General features: G+C 38.7%; 1 protein-coding gene across 1 annotated transcript; it reads right to left on the bottom strand.

Annotated features, from left to right (window-relative positions):
• Window positions 1-53: 53 nt before the first annotated feature.
• On the bottom strand, window positions 54-21,970 carry LOC121652278 (N-terminal EF-hand calcium-binding protein 1-like). The gene is made up of 12 exons (XM_042004974.1): window positions 21,662-21,970; window positions 17,148-17,172; window positions 10,848-10,956; window positions 8,951-8,976; window positions 8,601-8,698; window positions 4,868-5,126; window positions 4,636-4,715; window positions 3,759-3,812; window positions 2,523-2,635; window positions 2,274-2,351; window positions 2,033-2,124; window positions 54-1,291 (listed from the first exon to the last, which is right to left on the bottom strand). The coding sequence occupies exons 1-12, from the start codon at window positions 21,773-21,775 to the stop codon at window positions 1,263-1,265; spliced, it is 1,077 nt and encodes a 358-aa protein (XP_041860908.1). The 5' UTR covers window positions 21,776-21,970; the 3' UTR covers window positions 54-1,262.
• Between the last annotated feature and the right edge of the window lie 1,199 nt (window positions 21,971-23,169).

Consider the following 23,169-nt stretch of genomic DNA (forward strand, 5'->3'; position numbering starts at 1 on the left):
TGTGTGTGTTGTTATTTTTGTTTTTTATAACAGACAATTAATGCTCCTCTTCATATCATCAATATTTCAAACTTTAATTCATGCCAGCAAACAAACATAGAATCCACATGACAGCATATTTTACATAAAATAAATAATAAACGAATGAACACACTAAAAGAGTGAACACACTCATTCCTCACATAATTAGAACCAAAATGTACCAATTTTAACTACTGTACATTTACCAGTTATACAACATCAGTCTTACAGCTTTTTATCTACTGTACACTATCTTTACAGATGCTGTTTTTAATGTCATTACATAGAACCATTTCTGCTTAATCTCAAAATATAAACTTCTATTTGTGCATTCTACTATTAAATTCTTTTCTGATTACACACTGCAAATGTAAAATAATGGCTTCTGAGTTTTACTTCTACTGCAGAACAACAGTACGGGCAAACTGCACAATTATTTGGTGACACATTGTCCACTAATGTCTCTCTGCACATCTGTGCAGATCTTGGCTTTTTATTAACAACAGTTGATTCTACGTTTTTATTTTAAAATGACAATAAACAATACATTTCTGTTCTTTACTATATGGTCTGGGTTTCATATGTTTTTTTTTTCTAAAGTGCAGGAGTGACACGGATGATAAAAGTTTAGATACAGACCATAATCATTCAGTATCTATATTCTATCTAATGGCTGTCTGAGATTTCAGCAAAAAGACAACTGGTAGTAAAGCTTTGAAGGAGACAACAAAGCACAATAGCACAGGGAGAACAAGATGAAAGGTTAACCCTACCTCTATTTCTGTTTCCGTCTACAGGGAAGAACAGTTAATGGATGGACACATCAATTTTTACTCAAGTGTTTCTATTGTTGTAGCATTGCTGACATTATATCTAAGATGCAGCTTCATGTGAAACAAACTAGCACTAAGAAATAAGAAAATCATGCAGCTTTTTTAAAAATTTCTAATCATATGTCTTGTGTTTCAAGTAAAATCAAATGCAAGAGGTGTGCCCAAATGGTTCAAAATTAAATTCAGCTCTTAACCATTTTGATCACTTCAGTCAAGGTTAAACTTTTCTCCACTGTTGTGAGATTTTTTTTCTGAGCAGTCTTTTTATATAACCGTGGAGCAAAGGCTTGCAGAAACAATCCCTGTCATGCCATGAAGAATAAAGTTAATATGAAAGACAAAGTCTTGGTTGTACAATCTCCTCTTTCTCTTGGCCTCACCATGTTGAATAAAGGCTGTATTTCTTGGTCAGTTGTTGTTCATAATCCACCAAGATGCTGCAAAATGAAGCAATCTGTCAGTGCTTTATGGTCTCTGACAGAGCCAAGCAAATAAGAAACAATGACACACAGAGAAACTTAAAATCTATGATCTGTGCTAGACTGGACTGATTGCTGAGTTCAAGTGGGAGGGATGCCCTCCTGTGTTTGTTAGTCAGTGGTTTTTAGGGTGGAGTGGAGGTTGCGCTGCCAAATATTTCGAAATAATCAAGCAAATGGAAGTTTTTCTTCTTTTCCAGCCATTCTGGCTATCACTACAACTAGTCTATTTAAAAACTTTTACTGGGTGCCCCTTTTTTTGCAAAACAATAACCATCAGTAACTATGTTTTCCGAAATTACACAGAAGACTAAATAGACATTAAAACAAAAATATGGGGCAGACAAAACAAAAAGCTAAGGGAGGATAAAGTAAGTTTTGCTAGCCCTGAGGGAAACTAAACAGTGATGTGTGATCTGTTGGTTCACAACTATGAATAACTTGCAATGTGGTCCTTTAATGTATACATTCCCCAAATAATTCATTCAACACTAACTAAGCACCTTAAGTCCATTACTGTGATCATTTGCATTTCAAACCACATTAAATCTGTCAATTATGTAGAGCAACAGTATTTCTATGAGGCCATACTACTTTAGATTTCAAACCAAAATATTTACTAGCAATTCAAACATTAAAATGAATTAAATTAGCAGCTTGTAATAAACTAAAGCAACTGTTTTGATGATCAGTTTGTACCTGGGAGAAGCATGGTGGAGACAATTTCTGGCTCTTCCAGTGACTCAATAATGCAGCGCTGGAAGGTCTTGTTGATGGATGACTGCAGGTAGCTGAGAGTGAAGAAAATAAAAAATGATGAGACTCAGTGCACTTCAAAGAGAGTTTGTAAGCAGCTTTGTGTATTGGGCAAACTTTGGCTCAGTGAAATTCCCAGAGCATGTTTTCAACTCTAATACGCCAATAATATGTCTAAGCATACCTCATCCAGGAGAGACGATCCTGCCAAAATTCATACATGATGAAGCATGATCTGTCTGGCAAGTTCTGGACTGAAACACTGGAAATAATGATATTTTTTAAAAAAGTGTTTAAAGAGTTAAAAGAGTGGGCACAGAGAGTGATCTTATGCTGTATGTCTGGGGAAACTGAAGCAATTTGAAGTATCTGCATCAAATCACACAGATATCCTGAAGCAAAAAACATCACAGAGGCAGATAAGGGAACGTACTGCAGGTTGTTAGGCTGGCTGGTGGTGGCGTTTGTGTAGATTTTAAGAGCTTGTTGAAACTGCTCCACATCTCTCTCCTTCACCGACATTTGTTTTTGGACCAGAAGTATGTTCTAAAGAGAGAAATTAAATAGCACGTATGTATGCATTTTCCATCTATGTTTTTTTTATTTATTCTAATAGGTTTCTTCTGCCTATAAATAACACTGACAGACAGTGACAGAGAAGATAAACCTAAATGCTAACCATTTCTATAACAACTGTACAAAAAAATGCCATGTCTAATATTCATAACAATGCATTTATTCTTCCTCACAGGATTCAAATGGTACTTTAATTGTTGATCTTTTCTAATGTTTTGGAGCACTCCTTTACTTCTCCAGTTTTTGGTACTGGAAAGCTCCCTCCTTTCTGGGAGTTACTGAATGAGATTTAGGACAGGACTCTTGATATTGTTCACTGTTTACCATATTCTAAGAGCTTCACCAAAAACAATGTGCAGGAGCAAGATCTCCTGCAAACATTTTCTTGGGGAGTCTTCAGTCATCTTTCCCATAATGTCATTTAACTTGAAAAGGGTTAAATTGGTTCATTTTCTGAAAGAAAACCCCTAAGTGTGACACTTGCAAAACCATGTTTGACTGTTTTGATGGTGTTCTTGGGCCTCATTATTTTCTTTCATCAAACAAAAATCCCATCCTTCAATCACATGCAACCACAAACATGACGTTTAAAAAGCTCTCTTTTATTATCAAAGTTTTTTGTGGAAAGGCTAGGTAAGTTTTGGTTGTCTTGGTGAAATGAAGTTCTCCTTCTTTGGCATTATTGAACACCGACCTTGTTTAGGATTTCAGTGTTAAACTCTGCACTTTTCATTGCACTTGATTGATAATGACACCTGGATATGGCTTTATAGTTTTCCTGTAGTTTCTTCATCTTGTGAGCAGCACAGAAGCAAAGCCAGATGTTCTTACTGAGCTTTCTGTTAAAGCCCTGACATGCAGCTGACTGGAGAGCATCTGCATCAGCTATTCTGAACTTACAGCTAATTAGAAAGCTAAACTACACGACAGAAATGACCCAGAGAATAGTATAACTGGAATAGTATAGCTGTATGGACATGGCATTTTTTGGGGTTAAAAATTCCTTTTTAAATTTAACTTGGAACATTTTAGGATATATTCTAAACACGTGTACTTTGTGTATGCAAACCATTTCAACACATGCTAGCCTCACCGATTTGTATGTCCCTGCCAGTGTGTCTTCTTTGAGCGGTTCAAGTTGTGGACTCTGAAAATAGGAACACATGTTTTTCAGTGTTCTGTTTGTCACAATCCATTGGCTTTCACCATATTCACATTCACCCTGCAGCAATGTTCTTCTAAATTGTCAACTGGCTAAGATAAGCAGGCTAGCTCAGCATCCTCAGCAAAGCCTCTATCCCTGGAAATCTTATCTATATTTTTCTATTAAGATTTCAAATGACCATGACTGTAGCACATAGAAAATGAAATAAATCCAAGACAGCACCCCAAAGCTATCTGTGCTGCTCTTCTAACCATTTTACAAAGTTCAAAACAAGCATCTCTTCAGCTCACTAAAGACTCTTCTTAGCATCCAGTCTGACTAGTTGACTTAATGTGTTCACAGGCAGATGCCTTATTCATGATATTCAGTGTGTGTAGTGTAGCTCAGCTTTGCATTTTGTACAAATATTTGTCAAAGGCAATATTTGAAATGTTTTTGTACCGCAGGGCAAAATGTGTATCTGCAAATACACAGTAGGACTCATTTGGTCTCCTTAAAATTTTTATCCAAATAGCAGCATTCACTAAGGAGACAAAGCTTTTAGTTGAAAACGAGTCTTACCAGAAAATTTATTGAAATGTTTGTAATGTTGCAACAAGATTAAATTACTACTAGACCAGTTTTTATGATTAACGCTTCAAGCCACTATTGATATGGTTAGTGATGACAAGCAGTGGATTGGCTTATCATTTTTAATCATAAAAACAGCTCACATCACTGTTGCAAAATATGTTTCATCCACAAGGTACGTTCAGCTAAGCATACAGGTTGTAAGAAGACTGACAATGACAGATTTTATACAGACCTCACATTCCAGTTTGTCAATAAGCTGCTCCAGCTGGTTGATCTGGGAGCCCCAGTGGTTGTCTGGCTCCACGCTGACCCCTGGCCCCAAAAACATAGCATCAGTACAGTACAGACTGAGCAGTGGAGATTTATGTTTTGATGTTTATCTGAACCCAACTACAATTTCTATATTTTGTCTATTCCTTTTTCTTTTTCACATCTACCCCCAGAGTTTTAATCATGAAAAGTACCTGTGGTGAGCATGCCAGAGTAAGGGTCAGTAGGAGAGAGACACATATTCTTCTGGATGCGTCGACTAGGCCGTTTGGTCACCCTCTGGATGGGTAGGTCCTCTGGCTTCTTCAGTATCCTCCTGTCAGGACAGCCATGGTCATGGACAGCCTCCATAGCACAATCCAGTGATGACTGCAGGGACTGCAGCTGGGTGGATGTTTCCCTCAGTAGGAAGCGTGTCACAAACTGACCCAGCACTGATGAACCCTGATACTCCTGGGTGAAAGGGAAAGAGGAAAGAAACAAAGGATCAGCTTTTATTTAAGTAAAAAGGAATGAAACACTTTTAAAAAATCTAATTGTCATTCTTTTTCTGATTCTGATCTAAGAAATGTTTGTAGGCTTCATGTTGTTGATGTGAAGGGTGATTACTCCTATTAAAACATAAAAAAAAACTGGTTTAGTCTTTCTTTGTATCATTGTGTCATGTTCGCATTGACAAATAGGGAATCAATGCTCTCTGATAACCAAACATCTATTTTAGAGATAAAATATTTTGTTTTCCCTTAAGTTTTACAGTGTTAGTCAGAATGACTGGTCCCTGTGAGTTGTAAAGATAAAATTTAGAAAACATTTAGAAAAATATGAAGATCAACAAGCTTTGTATAGAATATTCTACAACAACAACAACACAAGTCTTTCTTTTACAGAATCAAAGGGTATAATATTTAAAAAGAAGTATCCTGGAAACTAATTAGGACCCTTTTTATAATAAGAATTAAGTTTACAAAGTCTTCAAACTAATTCAAAGAAATGAGAGGATTAACATAATAATGTAGAAAAAAACACTGTGGAATAAACAGTCTTAGAAAACTACTTGAAGGCAAAGGTATTGAGCCTGAGTTGGATAGAAACCTGTTAGCACAAAATAGTGGTATACAAGGAAAAAAATGTAAACATTTTCTTGGTAGTGGAGATTATTAGTCAACTAAATTAGTTTTGAAATCTTAGGAGAGATGTGATTTACAGTATGCTATTTCAGGGCAGCCTATAAATATGATCAGGACTGTAAAAGCAGCAAGATCTTTCTTTATAAGGTATTTTCTCATAGCCTATTTATTTGGAGACAGTAAGCAAACTTTCCATATTTATTCTAACTTTCTGAAATCAAACAAGAATACAGAAATTATACTGGATTAGGTTAAACACACATGATAAGAGACTAATTCACTGAATGCAAACACAACAATCTATCTCACAAAAAGTGATGCAATGTGTTACCTTTTCCAGAGACCTTTCTGAGCTCTATTACCTGCAGTGCAGCAGCTATCGATAAAAACAGTTTTTCCAACTCAGTGTTTGAGGATAATGAAGCTCATCGCCTTCACCAGCACCCTGTGGTGCCACAAAGTAGAGCTCCAAAGAAATGATGGGGAAATGTTTGAAAAATGCCCAATAAGCTTGTTAGAATCTGTGTTTATGTGCTTTGTTGTCTCAGTGGTGGAGAAGCCATGTGAGTAACAAACCTCTGTTCTTTTACCCAATTTCTCTCCCATTTCTTTTACACAGACAGATGAGCTGAGACACCAAAGTGGAAATGTTCCTTTTATCTCAGGGCAAAACAGTGAAGCAGAAAATGCATTTTGGTTGGGTAATTTTATTATTTTATAGGTTGTGTTTTCCAGGCATTATGAAAGCAGAATAGAGAAAGAGTTCAAGTGAGTTTCATCAATATATCTGCCTAAAGAGACTTGATAGCAATAGACATTTTTTATAGGATAAGCTGTATAGGCGGTTGAGTAATTTATTTAGTAACAGTGTCCTCAGTAATGCTTAGGAAAGCCTCTCTTCTTCAAGGTAAAAAAGAAAGCTTTTTCTAACAACTAACAGCAACATGAAAAATGTATGAGCTGCAGGAAGGCAAGTGTGATACAGAGAAAGCAGGGACGTAAAAGAAAAAGAGCCAGGCAAGAGAGATAAAGCTGAGAGATAGAAAAGTGCCTGAGTGAATAGTTTGAGCTTGTAGAGGGAAAAGAAAGATGAAATATGGCCATTGGGTTGCGGTGCATGTATTTGGAGGACATCTGACGTCAGATCAATTGGTCAGCTCAAGGGTTTGTCAGCCTTCATTACTGTCATCTAAACCTCGCTCTTCCCCTGTTTTCTCTCTCTATAACTGCAGTGAAAACTATTTGCTGCATACTACAGAAAACAACTCCATTATAAGATCCATGAACTGTTTAATCTACAATCCACACCTGAACCTCCTCCTTGCAACAAAGGAAACATACTCAGAAGCGAGAGCTTTGAAAGATCAATAAATACTTGGTTTAACTTTTGTTGTGGAAGTTTTTGGATGCTGATCTCTTTTGTGTGTTTCCATAAAAACATTTTAGCTTCACGTGTCAGAGTCCAACCCTTAAATCTTTTCTATATCTCATGGATAATTACGTCTACAGCTCTGCTTGAGTGAGCAGATTTCATAAAGAACTAATTACACATGTTACACAACCCAAGGCTGGCGACTTTATAAGACACTTTTATAAGACAATTTTTGAATATAGAGAAAGTTTCACTCTCTGAAACTGAAAAGCAAGTACTGAATCTTTTTTTTTTTTTTTGGTCATATTAATAAATTCAGAGATGTGTAAACTTAATAAAATAAAAAAAACAATGTCATGTAATGTCATATAACCAATAACATGCTAGTGTTGCTATTTAAAGTAGGAAAGACATCAGAAGTAAAAGCAGCATCACATGCAATATGTTAAAAGCTTTAACCCGTGATGTGCTTTCTTTTCTTTATAATAGAACAAATAAAAGAAAGAGAAACTTGTAAAATTACCATCAGTCTTAGGTGTATTTTCAGGTCCACTGCCATTTGGTAGTTTGGTTTAGGTACAAACATTCTTAGGTTCACAATGATGAATAAAATTAGACTGGAGATTCCAATACTTTTCCACTGTGCATTTCTTAAGGCAAACCCTTAGAAGCGAGTATTTCTTGCTCCATTAAAGCTTGTCAATGAGTAAAAACTTATGAAATGATGAACATTTTTATGCTGCCCTGAAACAGCCCTAATTCATCATGTGGTTACCATGGTTTCAGAGAGTACAGAGCAAAACAAGATACCAGATGAAGCCAAGATGCCAAGGGAGGCACGAAACCAAGATACAGATTAGCATACTGAAGGGGGGAGTAAAGGGGAACAGTCATCTTGACCTTCCACAAATGATAAAATAAACTGTGCCTGACTGCTTGCTTTTTCCCCACATTTAGCATCTAATATTCCCAAAGATTATTATATTAATACAATTATGATTTGAGATAAGCAACACTCTTTGCTTCAAGGAAGCAAGTTTTACTATGTTGCTCCTTTATACAAGATGCTCAAATGATTTACAAAGAACATACAGCTTCCAAGTGTCCCACATCAAATGTTTTGTTGGAGAATGTTTAAAAGAATAGTTCATCTTGTAAAAGTCTTTGAGCTCATCTTCCTTTGCTATCTGCTCTGCAGTCCGAGTCAGTCATGATGGGCAGTTTTCTTTGTCTTCGGCAGCGCTGCAGAAGCACACTGATCTCCGGCAGGGATTCAAACTGACAACTGAGCCCCTAATAAAAGGTTTCAAGGGATGGAGGATGCTTAAATTTTAAACAGTCATTAAGCTACATTTTGCGCTAAGTTTTAACATGTAGTTTTTACATGCTCTTGTGACAAGAGCAAGAGTGTGAGCCATCATTACTTACCTCTTTAGTTTTGTCCATAGCCTTTAAAATGGCCACATTCAGCTTTTCCAGAGCAGACAGGACGTTGACATATTCTCCCAGATGTGGAGTGAAGTACTCTGGAGGAGAAAAACTTTACTTTCTTGCTGATCAGCACCAATCAGTGGTGTTTTATACAATAATAAAACAAATCTGTGCTAGCAGTAAAGTCATTTGCATAATGCCCAAACTGAATCTCAAGCACTGAGTGACTGAGATTGAATCATAAAAGTGTTGTGGAGCAGCTTAAGGCATTCGATTTCTGTACTAAACATAATTATTACTATGATTCTATTGGCAAAGTCAGTAAAATAAGGCAGGCACATCCTTACCTGAGAGCTTGTCTATATCCAGGTTGCTGTGTAACAGTCAGAAGGAGATAAAATGGAGGATGTTAATCAATCAGATATAAATGAGAAGCCTAAAATATTTCTCACAAGCACTATGAAGATTCCCCAACTTTCAGAAACCCTTGTCGGTGTAGTGCAGAAGCTTTCTTAAAAGATGATGTGAAGGATTAGATGTTTAACAGAAACTCTGCACAAGTCACAGGCTCTACCAGAAATGATTAAATTTTAGTCTTTATTTAAATCCTGCCTACCATGTTGATGAGCAGTTGTGGTTGTTGCTACAGGTGTGATATGGTGGTACTCGGGTTAGCTACTTAATTAGAAAAACTGAGTTCCTATTAAATATTATTCTTAAATGGGAATAATCACAATTTTTTGTTAGTTAGGAGAAAGCATGCAGACGTTTACCAGGAATCAGAAAGTAATGTTACTTAAAATCTTCCTCAAAAAATAGAAATTTACCAATTTTTCTTTTAGTTTTCTCATAATTTAAGCTCATTTAACACATACAATAGTGCTTATTTGTTTTAATGAATAAATGATAATAAACATAATGTAAATATATAAAATATAAATATAATAAAATAAGCCCAACAACTCAGTGACACTATGTTACTTGATTCTATTTGCTGTCTTATTTCACAGGTAATCTCTGAATATAATTGAACATAATGGCATAATTTCCTGAGCCTATATCGTTCTTCAGCCATAGGGACAAACCCTTTTCTGAGAAGCTGATTTTAGTGGGGTGAAGTGCACATCACACCCTCTTTCATTAAATGTGGGACAAACCTTAGCGGCCAGAGGTCAAGCATTGTGCAGAGATAAAGACAGGGAGCCCATATAATTGGCTCACTGAATTACACATTGTCTAACCTAAGAAGCCCCAAACAGTAACAGGTTTGTTTCATGTTTAAGCTTGAAACTCTGTAACAAAAGGAACTATGTTTCCACTTAAAATCTCTTTCTTGTCTGTCAACAAGTATTGCAGTATACCTGGCGTTATACTAGGCCAACAAACACTGCAGCTCCTACTAGTAGTTTTGCTGGTGTAGTAAATCCAGATCACAGCTGTAGCTGTTTTGTACTGACCTTTATTCATTTCCATCTTTGACAAATATATCATCAGATTTTTCAGCTCCTCTAATTATTATTATTTTTTTTTAATCATAGACACAGGCTGTTGGTTCAGGTGTTCATTTTACAACCATGTTGTGTCATGTTGACTGGCTAACATTTTTCGTTCAGTAGACACAGATTTCCCCTCTTTTATGTGTGAATGATTTTGACAAATGAGTTTAAGGCTATGTGCTTTAAGCAGTATTTTTTAGGTTATTTGTCTTTGATTGCTTATGGATGGATGGGTGTTCATATTAGAAAATATTCTGCACATAGACTCAGGCAACAACTGATAGATTATATAATCACTTGGCATTTAGATAAAGTGTGCTCAGTTCTGTTGTATACTGCAAATCAGAGTAAAGCATTACTCTCACGCTGGAGCATCTAATTGTTTAGATTTTCTAGAGCTTAATGTTGAAGTACAGAAACGACTGAGCTTTATCTTTATAGTAAACACATTAGCACCTAAAAGATCATTCTTCATTGAGATTAGTTAGTATACATGATAATATTTATTGTCTGTCGTTACTGTTGTTCCCACAGAAACAGAGAAGAAGGCTCTTGAGTATTTGTGCTGCGTAACTGAACAAACACACTTTTTGTATTTATCCTGATGCAATAAGCACAATTTAATTCTATTTTACATTTTTCTTTGTGTTCTCAGTTACTCAACAGAGATCTGGCTTTCACAGCAGAATTAAGGCTCTGTGGATCATCTACATGGAGGCAAGGTAGAGCAGGAGGGGCTGCAGCTTACTCTGTCTGCTGCTTGTCAATGGAGTAATATAGCTCCTGCATCTGCTCTTCAGTGAGGATGCCATCAGTGAAGTATGACTGGAACTCTTCCAAGGACAGCTTTCCATCATCTGAAAGGAGACAAATCTGTCAAAGTTGCATGACATCTATGCCTGTAATTCTTCATCTCTTATTGTTCATCATTCTGAATAATGGAACAAGGATTCGGTGGCTTCAAAAGCTGACTTAATCCCAGGTATTGCTTTAAAGATGCAACTGCAAAATATAACATCATTCTATAATGAAGGGTAGTTCGAGAAGTCCAAGCTGAGCTAACAGGCAGACTCATATCGTAATGAGGCTAAACCTGCTGAAAGCACTGAGACTTTCTGAGACACACTTCTCAGAATCCTGTCTGCTAATCATACCATCTGTTGGTTTGCAAGACAACCTTTTACTTATCTCCTCATATGCAACGGATGGCTCTGGAAATTAATCATTTAAAAAGTAAAATGAAACTTTATATTTTATTGTTGTGGGGCTAAGTTAAACCTCAGCTTAAGGTTGTTAGAGAAGACAGAATGATCATTTCTTTCTCAAACATCCCTGTAAAATCTTGTTCTACATGATGTGGGAGTAAACACAGTCTGTTGCACTTCTGACTCATCCTCCAGCTTCTCCATCAGAGCTGCTTTGGTCTGGATTCACACACAAACAGACACAAATTAGACACCAAAATACAGCTCAGATGGCAAGTTTCACATGTGTTCACCTGATCTCAGATCAAAGCTTTAAAAGTAGAGCTCCTAGCTGTAGACAGTGCATATCTTTCAAACCTACAAAACACATTCTGTACTGCAAAAGCGTGGAAGACACTACCTACATATTTTCAGCTAACATGATTATGACAAGTTCTCATCAGAAAAGTAACAGAATTCGCTGCCAATGTTGCCTTTCTGTAGAGAAAAGCAAATCAGAAAGATGACTTTATTTCTTTAAGTAGCCTAAAATGAAATAAATCCTGTTAAAAACTAATCACTAAATGTCCTTTTAGTAGGCAGTGACAGGAAACAATTCTGAATTAGGCCATCAGGAATCATTTCAGCTAGTAATGTCACTTCTTAATCAAGCCAGAAATGGAAAATTGGGGCTGTTTTCATCTTCAAAAGTGAAAAAATATTCTTATCAGGGTTTAAAATAATGAAAAAGGTAACTTCCTATGCAGAGAGCTGGCTGAATGTTACATATTATTTCTAACAAACAGCTTCTTTGAGCACAGCTGCACATTTTCATGCATTGAATACAGTGTGCTTAAGTTCTTAAGATGCTCACTGTGGGTGCATTTGAATTTATTTATCTAGTAAATAAGGGATATATTTATAAAATGCCTTTTGCAGGGCTTTTCCAAACTACAAAGTGGTTTAGTGTGCCAGTATGCACTGTCTGTGTCATCAATATTTAGACAGAGATGTTTAATTTTAAAGAATGATGATTTTGCAGAAGTTAATCCCAAGGCTTTGTGACTACCTAACATTACCTCTGTTGTGAAAGTGTTGTTCACAACAGAGGCAAGGCAGGTTAATAAAATAAAGATAAAACTGCAACTTGAACTGTTGCCTAAATAAATAGCTCTTTTCCTTAAGGAAATGTTAAAAGTTGAAACCAAAAGACACCAATGGTTTATAAAGCTCATTGGTGTAATTCATGAGACCATGAGAGATAAGAACACGCTATTATTCTCATTAGAAATATGGTGAGTTTTGCCAAATTTCAACTTTAGTTGCTTTTTATAAGCACTGTATGTTTTGTTTAGTATAATCTAAAATTAATAGCACTTTCTGAACATGGTGCTCCATGCTTCAAGCTGCAATAAATCATTTAGTTCATCCAAATAAAATGGATAATCGACAACTTTTACTAATCCTCAGAGTAAATTTTCAGACACAAAGCACACACTTTTTTAAGCTGTCAAGAGTGATATTTCTATGATTAAAAAACAAACAAGAAAAAACTATATGACAGGCAATTAAATCTCTTTGGATGTTGGAAAGCAAAGACAAAAAAATAAGACTAATACTTTGCAACAGCATTAACAATAACTGTATGGGACAGGTAAAAATTGATTCCTTGCGTGTAAATGAACAATTGACACAAAAAAACTGTCATTTATCAACTTAAAAGTGTAATTTGCCTAAAGCAGGCCTCTCGTACATACCACAGAAGGAAGGTAGTGGACTTAGTGCCGCTTTTGGTCTGCAATTCTGTGAATTTCTACAACATTCTGACTATATAGACATTGAAAATATTGTGAATATTCAGTTTGTTTTAGTATAATTTGTAAGTCCAAATGTTTAAATCACTCATTACAACACAAAGCATTGGGGTTATAGTGATGTGTGTGGTAAAGTTACAATAATCCCCCAATTCCAAAAAATGTTATATTGCTGTGTGAAATGTAAATAAAACAGCATGCAATGATCTGCAAATCTCATGAACCAGCTTTTTGATTCAGTATAAAATAAAAATAAAAAACATTTTAAGATATCTAAATTAGAAAATTAAACATTTTATTACTTGAGAAAAACATATAGCTCATCCTTGAAGAGGCAACAAAGAACTTTCTCCGTGCCCTGCCTGCGGCTAATTTGGCATCCATCTTGCATCCTACCAGTACTCTCTCTAGGCAGAAAAAGTTAGTCTTATATTGACTCTTTTCTTATCTCTTGCTCTGTCACTCCTTTATTTCTTTGCTGAATCAGAATCAGCCCCTGTGTGCATTCAAACCGGCCGGTGTGTTGATATCCGCTTGCTAGGGTGTGGCGCAGTGCATAAAACAAAACTTAAATGCCACGTTGCACGGCGTCCCGGAAGCAAAAGTAAGTGCAGTTTCTTGGCCTCTACTATGTAGTAACTGACTGTTTATAGAAATAACAATATTGTTAAACAAATGCCAACTGAATATGTCACAGTTTTCATAATTCTCTGCCAGTTTATTGAGAAAAATAAACACTGATTAACTGATACAGTAATCTACATACTAATTAACGCCTAATAGATGTTGTCCCTTACGGGCTAATTATTTTAAGTAGTTTTGTTGCTAAAACATTATGCTAAATGGACTAATGAAAGCTGAATGTTTGCATCTCATCAGGTGCTGTGGACGTTGTGCACACCAAAGCATCCTGTGAGATTTCTGCTGGTGATTTAAACCGTCTCTGCTCCAGCAGTTAATACAAAACAACAGCAAAACAGTGTGAGAGAGACCACACAGTTAGAGGAAAAAAGCTATCATATAATAAATTATTACATTAAAAGCATAATGAGAGCTAATCAACTGATTAATTTTAAATACTGAAATAGATAAGATACAACTTAAAAACTTCAATGTAATTGGAGATATTCCGATCTGACCTCAAGCATCTTTAGATTGATCATACTGGAATCATTAAGTGCGCCTCAACTCTTTCATCTGTTGTTTATGGTCAGCCATATTAAGAATTCCCTGTCAGGTAATTAGCTGCGGGCTCATTAGCATACTGATACAGTACGTTACTAAAGATATTTCTCATTACAGCACTGATAATATACAAAGTCGGTACTACAATGAACAAGTTGTAGCTCACTAATTTAACTAAATCACTGGGAGTGTTGTATATAATTTTCTTTATCTATATTGACTTATTTATTTATTTATATTTATTTATACTGAGCATGCAGCCCACACATGCTGCGGTTAATGTCATTCGGAAACAAAACATTTTATTCTGTTTCATTATGGAACCTTTAACATTTGATAGATTTCAAGAGTTTTATTTTAGATATTTATCCTAAAAATGTCCCAAATTTATTTCTGTGGTATTCCAGTAAGTAAGATAATAAGGACTGTCGAGGTAAAAGAAAAAGTTTCATTAACATTTTTTGCTTGAAAAACTGAGAAAAGATCTTTTTATTTATATGCATTTTTATATGATTACTTTTGTAAAATGTTAAAAAAAAATAATGCTGTTACCATATGTGACCTGCAACTGTATCCTGAGAAAGTATCTGACTGTGACTGGGCAGATACTGAACCCTAAATTAGTCCAATTTCATATGATGAATTGATCATCTTGATCTGTATTGTATGTCCATAAATGTAATAAACATAAAGCAGTGACATTGTCAAGTCACTTTCCAGCAATGTGCCTGCAGCATGTTTAGTCTATTTGTTTTTAAAAATCTCCTTTAAGCTGCACTACTGAACATTGGCAGATTTCCTCAGTGAGGCATCCTCTAATGATGCTTTACTGATCTTACATCCTACCTGTCCTCAGCTCTCTCCAGCCAATTAAAGCCTATCTGATGTTGACTCTTGTCTAATCTTCTCCCTTATCCCCACTCTCTTTGTTTTTCTTGCTTTCTCCAATAATCTCCTTTTGCATTTCTTTGATGAATCAATTTCAAAACCATTGTGCTGATATCGTCTGCTGGTATGTGACGTGGTGTCATAAAGCAAAATGCTGCTGTAAACTGACACAGCGCCCCCGAAAAAAGTTGTAAAGTGCAGTTTCTCAGTCTCAGAATACTACTAGGCAACAATGACCCAAGGAATGTACAATTAAATGTCACTGTAACATAATAGTAAGTCCGTAACACATATTTATAAGGTCAGAAAGTTACTTAGTGCTACTTTAAGACATCAGTGACATTTCCCACATATTTCTTCCAAAATCAAATTGCTGACTTGTTGGTGTTTTTAATGTTAATTTCTGTTTCTTCTGCTTAACAAATCAGAGCTGCAATGATAAATTAGATCACACCCATTACTCCTCTTTTTGCTAAACATTTGTATACATTTCTAAATGTGGGGGCAACATAACAGCAAATTAATAATCCAATAAAAAGCTGTTAAGTAAAAGCGTTCAATTCTTAATCCACTCATACATTTTTGCTTTTAAAAATGCTATTTACGCATTACAACAGCATAGAGGAGAGTAATGTTTTAGCAGCCCGCACTCTTTATGATAAAAATGCATATTACTTCAGGCGTACTGTGACAGCCTACACAGTGTGGAAGCGAGCCTTTTCTTAGATGCACAACTCAGTGAGTTTAAGGAGACGAGAAATGAGCTGAGTCCAGCTGCAAACTGGAGATAACAAACACAAACAAGCAGCACAGTTGTCTTTAGCTGTGGTTTTCATCCACTCTATAATGGTTGAAAACCAGCTGCCTGGTGTAAGTGATTAATGGAATGGTGGGGAAAAAGGAGCAAAACTGAGACTTTATTAACATACAAGTATATAAATACTCTTGTTATTTAAACTGAGTCTGTATGCATTTCTTTATATTGAAATGTACCACCTCGATTGTTTGCCAGCCACTGTGTTATTCAACTAGTTCACAGATTATTCATCTGAGACACATCTCAACAGGAAAGAGAAATCCAACCACCCCTTCCTTCCATCTTCTACAGTTTCCTTACAAAAGCCCCAATAAAAGAAAAGCATCTTTTAAGGTCCCATTCATAATTCACAACCTTAAGAGCTTTCTGCATCTGAATATATCTAAAAAGGCCCCCCAAGCAACTCCCTGCTCATGGTAGAACATGTATTATTAATCTTGCTCTTATGCAACACATGCACCGTCCTCTTGAGGAAACTGCTCAAAGTTCATCAATGTTCTACAAGCATTAATCACTAGCCCCTTTTGCATTTTAAACTCTACTATTCACTGAATGGAGATGCAGCAGTTGAGTAAGGAATTAGGCATAAAAACATTTTCTTGTTTGTCAGCACAGTTTTTCATGCAAAGCTGAGTACTTTGTGTTTTCCTGGGAGACATTTTGTTAGAGAAGTTCCTTTGAAGTAAAGCGGTAACGCTGTAACACAAATACAGTAAAACAGTGACATGTTTTCAGGGGAAAACATTTATCAAGTCTCAGATGAATTTCTACCATTTGGAGTTAAAAATGGTGCTTATATTGTTAGCAATGTGTTACAAGATGCTTGGCAAATTTACGGGTGCATACACTGCTGTATCTACGGTATATGCCTGTCTATCACTGAGATGAGCAGTGCTTTGCTTCAGGCAGGGGACCACAATGAGCACAGCCTGCAGGGTGAACTGTAGGGGTTCATCCCGTCAAACCCCATCAGATTACAAAACCAAGAAAAATGCAGCTGCACCTGACCTTGGTTATTTATATCCTCCTATCACACAAAGACTGCGATGAAAAACAATCCCATCCATGTCTGAATAAAACTGTTTAACACATATTTTAAAGAAATTTTACTTGACTCATTTGCCACTTAACACAAATAACTGTATATTTTGCATACTGACCATTTTTATCTGCCCGGCGGAAAATCTGCAATAGAAAAAAGAAACGGGGTTGCATTTAGGTTGTCAATACAATTAGAAATCCACAGTTTCTTCAACTGACATATGCAGCATAAATGCACATTTTGTTCATCCAACAAACAGCCATGCATACCCTGTCACGGTTTCTGGGTTTTGGTGGGTGTTTTGATTGTTTAGGATTTTGGTTTTTGTCATGATTAGTTTGGTCATGTTCTTGGTTTGTAGTTATGTTCATGCTTTAGTTTTCAGTTTTGTCATGCTTGGTTTTCCCTCTTGTGTTCCTGTGGTTTTCTGTTCCTGCCTCGTTAGTTCACCTGGTCTGATTAGTCATCCACTTCACCTGTGTCTTGTTACTCCCTCTGTGTATAAGTACTCCCGGTTTTCAGTCATTCATTGTCAGATCCTCATTTTGTCATGTTTGGTTTTTGTTCTCTGGAGTTTATCCCCGTCGTCTATGGTTGCCTGTCTTGTGTTCCTGGGAAATAAACCTTTTTACCTGCACCAGTTCTGCCTCCTGCCTGCATTTGGGTCCTCACCTCCGCCGCCATTCGTGACAGTAGGATCTGACCACAACTGGACCCAGCAGGTTTGATGGCTTGGCGTCAGTATTACGATCCGGGGGTTGCTGACTGGTTCCCTACGGTGGAGGAGCCAGACCCGTGGTTTCCTGATCCTCCTCCTACAAGGTCCAGGAGGAGGAGGACGTCCAGGAACCAGGGGCGACAGCCCCTCGAATACATGACATCAAGCGAACTGGTGGGAATGCTCCTGGGACTGGAGACGGAGTGGGAGCCGCAGGATTATCCAGAGCGGTCACCATTCTGGGGAACCAGATTGGCGATTAGCCCAAAACCACTGGGGCAGGCCAGGTCTCGGAGGTCAACACCAGCGCCACGGTCCACATCTCGGGTGACGCCATCTGCTGTACTGTCACGGTTGCCGCCACCAGCTCCCAGGCCTACGTCTCCAGCTTCGCCTCCTGCTCCAGTGCCCCAGCTCTCCACGTCTGCGCCAAGGTCCTGCCCTGCTCCGCAGCGTCCGACGCCGGCTCCGAGGTCCTGCCCTGCGCCGCAGCGTCCGACGCCGGCTCCGAGGTCCTGCCCTGCGCCGCAGCGTCCGACGCCGGCTCCGAGGTCCTGCCCTGCTCTGCAGCGTCCCACGCCGGTGCCCAGGTCCTGCCCGTCTCTTCTGGTCCCAGTTCCTGAGGGGGTCTCCAGTGGTGACGCCTCTCTTCTGGTCCCTGTCCCTGAGGGGGTCTCCAGTGGTGACGCCTCTCTTCTGATTCCTGTTCCTGAGGGGGTCTCCAGTGGTGACGCCTCTCTGATTCCTGTTCCTGAGGGGGTCTTCAGTGGTGATGCTTCTCTTCTGATTCCTGTTTCCGAGGGGGTCTCGGGTCGAGACGCCCCTTAACCACTACTGGTGCCCAACCCAGAGATCCAGTCCAAGCCTGCCCGTCCTCCGCCAGAGATCCAGTCCAAGCCTGCCCGTCCTCCGCCAGAGATCCAGTCCAAGCCTGCCCGTCCTCCGCCAGAGATCCAGTCCAAGCCTGCCCGTCCTCCGCCAGAGATCCAGTCCAAGCCTGCCCGTCCTCCGCCAGAGATCCAGTCCAAGCCTGCCCGTCCTCCGCCAGAGATCCAGTCCAAGCCTGCCCGTCCTCCGCCAGAGATCCAGTCCAAGCCTGCCCGTCCTCCGCCAGAGATCCAGTCCAAGCCTGCCCGTCCTCCGCCAGAGATCCAGTCCAAGCCTGCCCGTCCTCCGCCAGAGATCCAGTCCAAGCCTGCCCGTCCTCCGCCAGAGATCCAGTCCAAGCCTGCCCGTCCTCCGCCAGAGATCCAGTCCAAGCCTGCCCGTCCTCCGCCAGAGATCCAGTCCAAGCCTGCCCGTCCTCCAGAGCGCCAGTCCAAGCCTGCCCGTCTGCCTGGAAACCTGTCTGTGCGTCCTCCGGGTCGTCCTCTGGAGGTTCTGCCCCGGTTCGTCCGGCCTCCTGACCGGAGCCTGCTGTCTGCACAGCCTCCGGGTCGTCCTCCGGAGGTTCTGCCCCGGTCCGTCCGGCCCCCTGGCCGGCCGCCTGAACTGATCCTGCTGTCTGCACGGCCTCCGGGTCATCCTCCGGAGGTTCTGCCCCGGTCCGTCCGGCCCCCTGGCCGGCCGCCTGAACTGATCCGGCTGTCTGCACGGCCTCCGGGCCGTCCACCGGAGGTTCTGCCCCGGTCCGTCCGGCCCCCCGGCCGGCCTCCTGACCTAATCCTGCCGTCTGTTCTGCCTCCAGGTGGCTCCCCCTGAACTTTGTCCTGGGGCCTGTCTTGTTTTGGTCCATTTGGGTCCTCACCTCCGCCGCCATTCGTGACATACCCAGAAGATTGATAATAAACATGTATACCTGTCTGAATACAATGTTTTGGCATATTTCACTCTCCTTATGCACAGAAAAGGCATTTAAAAGGAGCTGTAATTTTCTGATCTCAATAATAAAAGGGACACGAGACATCTCAGGAAATGAAAGGCTGACATTTGTGTGCACCCAAGAGGAGCTTTAAAATGATCGCTTCTATATTTTCTGTCTCCCTAAGAATGGTTTCATTGCACTAAGACATTTCCCCCAAATTCTGTTAATATCCTGCATAAAATATAGCAACACTCATTTATGGTCATTAATTAATGGTGTGAACATAATGAAATCATCTTGCATATCTCAGGATATCAAAACTGTGTGAAGATATATCAGCATGTAATGGCTGGGGGTTTTTTGGTTTTCTGGTTGCTGCCCAGTAACTTTTGGTGGACCTGTAAAAACCAATAGACGGTTGATTAATTGTATCATAAAACTCGAGCAGTGAAGTCTGTGAAAACTGTCACATTTCAAGCACATTGAAGTGTGAAGGCCTGAAACGCTCTGCTTACATCCAGCTTTTTACAGCGTCCTTCATCAAAACCTCAACTACATCAGAAACAGACTATTTGCTCAGAAAGACAAATTTAACTGATTGTGTTATTTTAATGGATATTGTGATAAAATTATCATACCTTATTGTTTTAGCCAGGATAATTATGCAGTGAAAACCTGTTATTGTGACAGACTAAACCTGCCAGAGGAGCTGCTGTTGCCCTTAGCCATCTGTAGCCTGACAGGCTGGCATGATGGCATTTGGAAGCAGGTTGGCAGCACTATCACTGTCAAATCTCCCTTAATTGCAGAGGCTCCAGAAGAAGTACCCTGTCTTAAGACAGCTCACTGGAGGCCAGCAGTGAGATTGAGAGCAATAAGAACAGCCTCTGTTGAAGCCTAAGGAGATGATTTTCTGGCTTTTTTCCCACTTTGTCTTAATGTGTAGGTGGGTGGAAGGTTGGTGGAGTCTATGCAGAAGTTGGCATCACATAACTGATGAAGATTAAAAAATTGCATCAGCCACATTGGTAATGCCTGTTTGAAATATTTCTTTTTAAATTCAAAGCCAGTTCCTGTGATATGTTAGTGAATGTTATAGGACATAAAATCACAGGAATGGATTTGCACAGCTGTGTCATTTAAACTAAGCAATGAAACAGCCTTTTAACTGAGAGCGAAAGAGAGTCAAAAAGCTTCCGCAAGCCTGATAGAAGAATGAAAAGCACAAATAAAGCTCAGTTTCTCCAATTTCCTGAATAAATATGAGTGCCAGTGTGAGCATGATTTGGTATTGGAAATCCATTATGTGCAGATCGATGCTGACATGCTTTGTGAACTGGGTATGTAAAGAGATTGTGTCAGTTTTATTGGATAAAGCTGCCTTCCAGTGAAATCACAATCTTATGTTTAGTATCTATATATATATAGGTTCTGTTAAGAAATGCAAGCTTGGAAATTATATAGTTCTGGGCTGAAGGGAGAATGGATGCAAATTACATTTCAAATTAATATGCACTTGCTGCAGTCTGAGTTCCCTTTTTGCAGGTCAATAATCTGCCTTGTAAAAACTAAATTAAATTTGCAGCTAGCTGTTAGGAAGTCTTAAGCTAAGAAATAATGCCAATGATATGGTGTCTTCTTATTAAATATAATACTGTATGTTGACATGGGTACTGCACTCTGAGGCAATTCTGTTATATACAGGTATGCTATATACAGGAGATGCAGTTCATTAAAATTTTATTCTGTATTTAGTTTAGGCACTCATCTATGCATAATTCCTAGTAAACAACCAATATACCATTCTTTTTGATAGTATAACTATTGGCTCATTATTGCACGAAAATCACCCTTCTTACATAATAGTGCTGTTTTACATCAAACACGTGAATGGGTCATGTTTTAAGTCGATATGAACCATTCATAAAGACTAGAGTGAAGGACAGTGTGTCACTCATACTGTGTGGTTGTAAAAAGACAGCCCAGAAGACGGTCACGAGCAGAAGATTATTAAATATTGATACAAAACATGCACAAGATTATTTGGGAAACTATTATTATAAAAATACATGACAGATTTTTGTGGCTATAGCACCACAGTCTTACTTACATCCTGGAATAAAGCGATGCCTTGGTTTTGATTGTGGTCAAGCTGCTGCTTTCTCAAGTGTTCGTGCTTGGCAGACTGGAGACACATGGTGATCAGCTCCGTGCAGGCCAGCATCTTGCTGCTATCGATAAGATTTTGTGCTTTTTTTTCTTCTTTTTTTAATTTAATGTCTTTGCTAAAGACTGTCCCGTCCCCTTTGCGCTTCTGGAGAGGTTGTCCTTGTGTGGGTGGTGGATGATGAAGATGAAGATGATGTTGCTGGTCCTGTGTGATCCAGTCAGGATGAGTTGGACCCTGCTTGCTGCCCTCTGCCTGCTGCCCGCCGCCTGTACGTCGACAGCAGCAGAAAAAAAGCTCCGCCTCCACACGACACCGTCAGCAGACTCACCAGAGCCCGAGGAACGCACCATCTGCTGGTGAGAATAAACTCAGCCTGTCAAAGAAACCCTTAATTACAGACTGCATGGGTGATGGGGAGAAGCTACAAAGAACAAGAGAAAACAAAGAGAAGTAGGAGCAGCTTGTCAAACTGACAGGCACTACTTCCCTGCGCTTTTATCAGTTGTAATTCAATACAGCAATTAAATAATTAAATTACCATATCAAAGTGTGTTTATGTTTTTAACAGGGCATTAGAATTAGAAAACATCCAGAAATCAAACATCTATGTGTACTATATTACCCAGACATAACCCATAAGGGTAGATCTGACTCAGTGCTGTCCAGTAATGATCAGTTTGTTGTCACTGATTCAAATCTGCCAAATGATCCCAGCAGTTGCACATCCTTTAGTAAAACTGCTGAAGCTGTTTCTTCACAGTTGTAGTGGTTTGTAGCTTATTTCAAACTAATTTCAATCAGTTTTGATTTGTGTGCATGCTGACAAAACTAAAGACAGATTATTATAAAATGAAACGATAAAAGAAAAAAAACTAAAGCACTGCAATGTGGTGGAATAGGCCAGACTTTTATTTTTTTTCATTTAGTTATTGGTCCAGTAAATGTCATTTAAATCTATTATCACACTTACATGGACATATATGTACTAAAAGGTTCAGATTAGTTTGACATTTTATTTTTGAAATTTTTCACTACGAAACTGAAGCTTATTTTCACAAATCATAACCCAATGTGGGACAAACATCTAGTAAATTAAACTAAACTGGTGATCAAGCTAAAAGACAAAAAATGAATAAATTGAAACATCACCATAAAACTAATTTATAACATGGAAACATTTTTGGAAAAATGTTCAAAATTATTTTTGTAGATAGGCTACTCAAAGAATTCTCCACCCTATAACAAATGAAAAGGGACAAACTCAGTCAAATAAACTCAGAAGTGTGTATTTTATACTTTTTCTTGTTTTTATGGGCAGTCTCATCTATATTTCATTAACATTTCAGCTCCAATTAAACTGGGGTTGGCCTGAGTGTCTCACAGCTATAAAGGAACCCTATCAGCATCTTTGTACCTCCCACACACACACAAACAACTCCCTTCATGGC

The sequence above is a fragment of the Melanotaenia boesemani genome, chromosome 13 (assembly GCF_017639745.1).
Source record: "Melanotaenia boesemani isolate fMelBoe1 chromosome 13, fMelBoe1.pri, whole genome shotgun sequence".
In the NCBI taxonomy this organism is placed as follows: Eukaryota; Metazoa; Chordata; class Actinopteri; order Atheriniformes; family Melanotaeniidae; genus Melanotaenia; species Melanotaenia boesemani.